The sequence below is a fragment of the Lingula anatina genome, chromosome 1, assembly GCF_051362555.1.
Source record: "Lingula anatina isolate TDL-2025a chromosome 1, LinAna3.0, whole genome shotgun sequence".
NCBI lineage: Eukaryota > Metazoa > Brachiopoda > Lingulata > Lingulida > Lingulidae > Lingula > Lingula anatina.
Genome location: NC_141767.1, coordinates 44,179,498 through 44,188,370, shown reverse-complemented (window position 1 = coordinate 44,188,370; position 8,873 = coordinate 44,179,498). Strand labels below are relative to the sequence as shown.

General features: G+C 33.4%; 1 protein-coding gene across 1 annotated transcript; it reads right to left on the bottom strand.

Moving 5' to 3' along the window:
- Window positions 1-798: 798 nt before the first annotated feature.
- On the bottom strand, window positions 799-8,781 carry LOC106168498 (alpha/beta hydrolase domain-containing protein 17B). Its single transcript, XM_013547577.2, has 2 exons — window positions 7,958-8,781; window positions 799-3,992 (listed from the first exon to the last, which is right to left on the bottom strand). Exons 1-2 carry the CDS (start codon window positions 8,602-8,604, stop codon window positions 3,773-3,775), a joined length of 867 nt encoding a protein of 288 aa, XP_013403031.1. The 5' UTR covers window positions 8,605-8,781; the 3' UTR covers window positions 799-3,772.
- Window positions 8,782-8,873: the final 92 nt, after the last annotated feature.

Genomic DNA, 8,873 nt, shown 5'->3' with positions numbered 1-8,873 from the left:
CAAACAATTTCGTGTTTCCAAACATTGCTGCATATTTAAGTTTTTTAATTTGTAACTCATGAAAAAAGACTTCATATCATCACTGTTTATCTGCCAATTCAGGATCGCATCGTGCTTTCCCAACTCTGTGAAGTTAAGTGTGCTCTTCCCCAAAAATTTTTACATGTATTTAATGTTACATTTTCCAAACTTTATATGAATACGGTATGAAAAAAATAAAATAGATATATTCTAAGCGGAAAGCGTGCACACATGAGATGATTTCATGTCATTGCTATTTACCCGCTGATTCAGGATTCCCAACTCTGTGAAGTTAAGTGTACTCTTTCCTAATAATTGTTGTATGTGTTTAATATTATATTTTCCAAAATTTATGATATAAAGCAATTCACGATGCATATTCTAAGCAGAAAACATGCTCACAAGATCAGCGCCATGTTGAAATTTTGATGCCATGTTCCAATGTTGTTACCCAGTATCGTGGACTTTGGAAGGTATTAATACCATTATGCTGATTTAGAATTATATATATATATATATATATATTACATTTGAAAACTTCAGTATTTATTCTAAATCAGCATAATGGTATTCAGGTTGGCAACAAGATTTTTTCACGTTGTAAGTAATACTGTTTTTGTTACATTACTAAAATTAATATTTAATAATTAAATGTTTCTTTTAGCTCATCCACTTTAACTTTCCATCAGTTTGTATTAACATTGGCTCTTGAAACTGCATTTTTTAAAAACTGAAATGAACCATATTCACATTTATAAATAAATAACTCCCTTCAAGTTCAATAAGGTGCATTTATTTTATGACAAGTGGTTTGAAACAATATTTCAAAGTATAAATACTCAGACTTATTATAGAGTTTATATCTTATAATATATGTATGTGTGTGTATATATATATATTACATAATACATGTGTGTATGTAGACATCAACACTGCTGCATGTTTCTCATTTAATGACTATGGTTCCTGTATTATCGAATACATAGCTATCCAATTTATCTACATGCTGTACAATACAACAGTTCAACTACTTCCTTCTTTTCAATAATCGTTGCAATGCATGCAAAACATTTATCTATTTCACATGTTGACCATTTCCAAAAAGAATTTATATTTATAAAAATCTATGCTATGTGAGCTCAAATTACAACTTCTTCAGATCAAATTGATTAACTGTTGAAAAAAATAATAATTGTATCTGGTTTCTGTTTATAACAAGAACATGGGTGCTATAATTAAAAGGTATTTGAATTATATACAATAATTTAATGAAGGAAAACAAAAGAAAAACTCCAATGAGAGTCTAATTTCTCACTGACTAGGCCACCACCCTTTAGCACAAGTAACAGACATTTCCCCCTAACATAAATATGAGAACATAACCTTGAACACCTGCTACTGGCATAATAAAATACTACAGATGTTTATTTTTCCAAAGATCCAGTTTCAGGTGTATAGAAAGCTTCCAATAGTCCTCACACCAATGACAAATCAATATAGCTTAATAATGCAGTAAATTGTTTCAGTATAGATAATTTGGGAGTATATATTGTATAATGCTAAACAGACGTCCAGTGGGGCAAACATATCCAGAGCAAGCTTGGATCAATTAACTAATGATTTTTAAGGCAAGACATACTTGTACAAAACTAAATTGCACAGATAAGAAAAGTGACCCAATTGGAAAGAATTAACATCACCGTACACTTGAAAGTGACGTTTATATTACATGACTTTCCTTTTCATATTTGCACGGAAATATTGAACTTGACAATCAAGCTGAGTCAACTTGTACTATATAGTTGGTATGCCTTCATCTCTAGCAATATTTCTGCACCATACTGAGTATGAAGAGATTCATTTCATGTGGCAGCAAAAGCTTACACTCCCTCTAATGTGAAAGTGAATTCTTTGAGCCCAGCTGTTACACCATCCTCAGAGATTTTCACTTAAAACTATTTCCCACTGTAGAAAAGAACCTCATGTAGTCGACAAGGTGGCAAAATATAATAAAGTGAGCCTCTACAATAACAGAATGGGTCTTACTGGCATTTTAATACATATGTTTGCACAATGTACACATGGATCTCTTTTTAGCAATGAACATCACTAAAAAAAAAAAAAAAAAAAAAAAAAAAAATCCCAAGTCTACCATTTGCTGCCCCCTTCAAAAAGAGCATTCAGTTGCCTTTTTAAGAAATATAAGACACTTTGATGATTTTATCATTAATGCATTACAGATCTAAGTAACTGTGCCTCAAGACAGCGTATTTTATTAAGTGGCCAAAAATTGTGCCCAGAAAGGAGAAGTGATAAATGTTTTATATAAGAAAAAGCAACCACCAAACAAGTAACAAAATGTCTGCAGAAGAGCTATCTCTGTGAAGTGATAAATAGACAAACAAAAGAAAGCATTCCCAAATGTAAGGACACAGAGGTTGTCACCTTTGAGATTAGGTTGTGGCCAGGATACTTCAATTCAATTTTGATTCCTTACTGTCTACCAAACTATTTGAAAACCATCAAATGTAAAATAGGTCGCCTTACTACAAGAAAATAGCACAATTTTAACATCTTTGAAAAAAAAAAGTATTAATGAAATTCAGTCATTTCAGATACAATTACAATATATGACTGCATTAAGTAAAGTCTGATAGCTTACAGAATCTACCATACTGGAATAGATTATCCAATCTATATCAATCCTACTTGACAGGAACCACCACGTTTAATTAGGTTACATCTTCATTGGAAGGAAATCACAGTAGTTGTGCATCAATCAGATAATTGGATTCACATCAGATCATTAATTGAATTTTAGCAGTGCACAAGAAGGGATTAGCAGTATCCCGAGAACTTGGGATTATGGATTCAAGTGTAGAGCAACCTTTTAACACTACCTTCAATTACCTTCTGTTACCAAGCCAATATTATGAAATATTATTACTTTGTACGTATGCTTACAGGATGCTTTAACAAGGAACTGCAATGTTCAGACAAAATTTTATAGGTATATACCAAAAGCCAAAGAATAAATTGAACACTTAAAGTGAAAGTTGTATGTAAGAAAATCATTACTTGGGAATGTACATGTACTTTAAAAATTGCTTCATTTTCTTCCAAATTCTGGAAGAGTTATAAATTCAGCAATCTTATATCAAACAAGACATTGCTAAGCAAAATATCCTACAAGCAAAATATTACATTGTACAGAACTTTTGACATGATAAATAAATACACAAAAAGATTTTTGGAGTATTGTATGAAATGTGATACATATTAAGACAAGTAACTGTTTGAAAATAAAGAAAACTTAAATTTTATTCTGAATAGGAACTCCATAGTGCTGTTGTTCTTACACCAGTTAAGAGTAATTTTTCATTAAAATTCAACTCCCTGCAAACACTTAACTGCAAAACATCTTATAGACAAAATTTTTACCCCATAAAACTCGCAATTATCTTACTCAACATTAAAATGATGGGGATTCAATTGTCCCAAAATCCACAAGCCCCTCTTGCTTCTTGTTCTGAATACTGAACAGTAGGATCAAAGTTATGAATACCAGCATGTGAAGACATGCAATGCCTACCGACATATAAAGGTTGCCCACATTTGTCTCTGGGCACACATACACACAAACTAAATCACTGTTCAACAGCTTTGAAATATCTAAAATAGATCTTTAACTTCATATAATTTATGCTAGCCCAGATGATCTTCATGTGACTCCCACATGTACACACAGGAATCAGTTGACAGCAAGATCTACACTAACAAACTGCTTAAGCCTCTCTAAGTATTGGCCATAGAGTTCTACATCATTGTGACCGGCGCCTTCTACCCAGAGTGGCTCCACGGCTCTTGGACAGCGCTCATAGATAGCCAGGCCATGAGAAAAATCTATAACTTCATCCTCTGTGCCATGGATCACAAGGACGGGAGAGACGATCTTTGGAACTTTGTCAATGCTGAAATGAAACAGACATGTTGTTAGATATTTCGTCTTTGGGTTGATCATTACCAATTACAGTACTAGCATGCTACTAATATTCATATATGTCAAAACACAGTACATTTTACTAGTTATATCACTTATTGACAATATATTGATTACGTATTATTTTCATGCGTACAGAACTTAGAGGTACACAATGAACACAATTATTTAATTAACAACAGCAAGACCGTTTGTTGTACACGTAATAGAAGGGCTGAAGGAAATCAGCGATAACATGCAACATACGATACAAAAATGTTTTTTAACATCTAAAAATGGTGTTAGATAGGCACATTCAGAGGTCACCTCTGTAACTGAAGAGAAAAAACCTGCCACTGTGAGACTGGACAAATACCTAGTAATGAATGCCATACTCAATAGAATGTTTGTTTGCCTGCTTCAGGTTGGTCTGAAACTAACACTTGACACGCTGGAGAAATTACCAACATGCAACTAGGCTCATTTTAGAAAAATAATACATGGATGAAATCAATGCCAAGCTAGCATACCTGTGTACTTTGAATGTTTATCATTGATCAGATAATGTAAAAATTACTTTCACAATCCAAGATCTAAACAACTCTCCTGTATCTAATATGTGAAATACAAATCCAACTGCGTGACTTATTGATGCTTTAGTACAGCAGCTACAGTATCACACATGGCATGCACACATTTAAAAACTGTTTGACTATATAATTATCTATCTGCTGGAGGGCAATGATAACATTCTTGTTCTGACTAAATAGTTATTTTTCACAAAAAAATATTTTATTTTATTTTTCTTTTCACAGTAAATATCATAAAAATAAGTAATTTTTAAAATTGTGAAGAGTTATACAATGAATTTAGTCTATTATTAGGATTCAAATGGTGTCTTTACAACCAGTTCATGATGAGACAGAGGGAAATGAATCATATTGCTTGGTGCATAAACATCTGATAATAGCTATAGAATAACTATAATAATGCATGAACCGCATGCTGCAGCACTTATGATAATACTGGTCACTTAGCTGGCCTGTACAATTAAGACTGGTGAATAATCAATACAGAGGCCTTTCACTTTCTGAAACACCTCTTTATTACAGGTCAACAATTTTTTAACTTCAAAGCCAGTAGCCATTCTGGTTGCAAGACCAAAAACTTTCTAGCAGGGATAAATCTCTCTCACAGTTTCACAAATGATAAGTGCCATCTGTGCCTTAATAGTTATGACCTGGAGCTACAATTTCATATTCCATATCAGTGTATCAATATATCAGTAATGACCCTCAGTATTAAATTTTTGACACAAAACAACATGAGGTTTCTGTAAGATTTAACTTCAATTTTCCTATTTACAAATTTACATCCTTTTTCCCTCAACCTCAGACTATTTTCAATATGGAAGATGTGAGGAATTCCAAGTTAGAGCTATCAGAAATTCCAAACAGAACAGAAGTAAATTTTTTTCTCCATGATTAAGTAAAGAAAAAGCTTCTTGAGATACACCAACACTCAGTAAAGCACTTTGGATGTTATTATCAGAATTAATTGACTATCAGACAATAACTTAATGATCAAATTCTTGTTTAATTATATTCAAATGCATTTTTTCTGTAAATTTTACTTGATTGTTGGGCATGAAGATATTAAAAGACCATACAACGTGTCACCATTATAAGTCTGTGTGATGTAATTTGTGGAATTAAGGTAATTCATTTAAGATGATTGTTTTTACCGATCACTTGAAAAAGAAGCCAGCCTTGTGTTCTTGTATATTCTGTATATAAGGAGAAGAAATATTATTATAAAAAAGGGAACTCCTTTGTGTCTTTTTATCCATGACACGCTGTAGAAGAAGAATCCTATTAGTGAAGTGAACAGAAGCAAAACGTAACCTAGCTGAATGTCATTATCTTACAGGATAATTGGCCCAAACCTTAGGAGATCTAATCAATTCATTAGTTATTCCTTTTCTTTACTTATTCACTAGAGAAGTCAATTAACTTAAAAGAGTGAACATGTCAATATCAATTACAATGTCTGTAAACAGAACTGCCTACTGCATATTCAAAACGGGTTACTTGTGTACTAGTAATGTTGAAGTGTTGAAAAATAATGACTCATTACTTGAAATACATGTATCTTTTAAAATCAATATTATCAAATTGTGCCTTAATTGAGAGGAATCTCCACAACAAAAATTCTCTGAAATGACTTTTGTTTGTCCTCAAATGAAATGCAACCTGTTCACAAAATGCATAGAACCGAAGTAATGGTTTGAGAAATAATATGCTTTTCAAAAGGTAAACAATACATCCTATGTCTTTGAAATCCATTCAATTTAACAAGTTAACATTCACCTTTACCAAAATTGTGTAAAACACCTAACTACTAGTACTTAGGCCTCAAACCAACAGACAACTTTAGAAATGATAATGGTATATGCTCTCCACAAAAACAGAGTGCACGTTTTATCACAGCTACTATCTGACCTCCTTGCCTTCCAATACCGTGACAGGAATAGCAACCACAAAGACAGACTGTCTCTGTCTGACCTCAGTACCACTAGAAATATAGTCAGTTGCAATACATACTTAGGCAGCAGTCTATAAGACAAAGCAGTCATTGCCTTGTACCTAAAGGCTACAACTAAATCACCAATGATTGGGCCAGCAAATGATCATTCACTGTTTATAATTACTTCAATGAATAAAGTTCCATTATAAGCAATGAGTCATTTGGAGAGAACTGACAAATGCACAATGAAGTATTTAGGATTTTAAATCATTTAGTTGTGTTTATATGATAAGACCTTATTGATTCATGCTTTTAGACAAGTTTGCACATTAGGTAAGAGAAACAGTCAGTATGGACCATGTATACAAAAATTAATTATAACAATACTACTAATTATTAATTAAGCTGTTAATCATACTTTAGTTCACTGTTTCTGGGTTTACCAAACAAATGATTCAGTGTCTGTTAAGGGTGTAGTGTGAACTTTGAGATGTGCAGTTCACCTAATGACAGTGTGTCATTACCGTTACACACAAACTTTATCTAAAAACTTATTCTTAATCTTATTCTAATACCCATTTACCAATATCTTTTTCTGACATGTACAAAAGACTGCTCGCTTCATTTCTTCAATCCTCATGATGAGTTTTTATCTATGTGCTGGTGTTTTGGTGGGAGGATTTAGTTCCCAAAGGCAGAATTTCTCCCATGAAGTTTAAAATCAAAAGCATTCAAACATGTTACTAAAGCTGCCCCCCCCCCCCCCCCCAATAAGGTGAAAAGAAATTGTAGATAGAAGTTCCCATTGCTAACACCATTAACTGTCACCTAAACATTTTCTCCAAGTAACAGTTGCCCATATAATTTTGGTTATCTTCATAGTCAAATGTTTTAGGTAGCATTATATTTATAAGCTGCACATCCAACATATGGAAAAAGTCAAACTCTGCAAAAGTGTAAAAAAAAAAAAAAAAAAAAAAAGCAGAGCCACCAGCATCACTAACAAAACTTTTGGGTAATGTTTTGTTTGCATTTACTGCCTAGTTTATGTATGCAAATATTTGACGAGAGAAGAGAAAAGCTGGTCACAGTTTATGATACATACAGGTACATCTAGATATATGACTTTTATCATTTAGTTAATAGCATATTATGACTGAAAAAGAGATATGTCATCATCCAGTATTTTTGAAAACTTTTGTCAAATATGACCTGTTCAAATATCTTAAAGGCCATCCTCTTCAAAACTATATTTTTGAGTTTGGAATTTAATGAAGTGGTGGTTAGCAAATATTAACAGTTATAAAGAATGGTGGCAAAATTTTAATTGCATCATTTTCATGGTAAATTTTCTGTGATGGATTTGCTAAACTTATCCATCATTTTTTAATGGCTGCCCATCTACTTGGCCACAGGTCTTGTTCCACCTACCTAGGGAATGCATCAAAGAACCATGTTCTCTTGGTCTCAGGGAATGCCACTCTCATGCCAGATGTCAGTGGGGAATGAAGAATGACGGCACCCACTTCATATCGTGATGCCAGATCAACTGTTGGTACTGTGCCGATGCTCTGCCCGTACAATATAATATGCTCTGGACTGATTCCATATCTCGTTCGAAGTGCCTGCCAAGCTGCATCAATGTCAGAGTACAAGTTTTTCTCTGACGGTTTCCCACTACTCATACCATACCCTGAGTAATCATAGCTGAAGATATTGCAGTTTATTCTGGATCCTAGGCCAATGTAGAAAGAACTCATCTGTCCTAAATCTACGGCGTTTCCATGACTAAACAAAATAGTGTATTTGGCGTTTGGAGATGTTCTTACAAACATACAACCTACTCTATTTCCCTTTGATGTGCGAGTCATAAAAACTTCTATACAATCTAGTTCTCTCTGTGAATACTGCCATTCTGATTTTTCTGTTAGATGCAAGCTGTATTTAGAACCTGCTTCGTCCGATACGAAAGAATAGGTAGGTTCAGGTGGTAAAAATGCTAGTTTGGCTGCAATTCTGGATGGACACGGAGGACAGCAAAATAGACAACAAAGTTCGCTAAATGATAAACCATTCATTATGAAAGTATTGCTTAGTGTAATTGTGAACTTCTTTTTCCTTATATGACACTTCACAATTAAAGCTCCTGGTCGTCACAACTTCAGTAAGTGGTTGAAAATTAAGAGAAAATAAGTACCGTCAATCCACAGCTTTCTCTTTTCTTCCCCGTGACGTCACTTGTCCGAAAGTGAGGCAGAGGTACGGGCAGTTTACTTCCGCGTTATATATTTAATCATTAAACCCCATTGGATTATTTTAAACATAGTTTTGAATTTTTTGTGTTTAT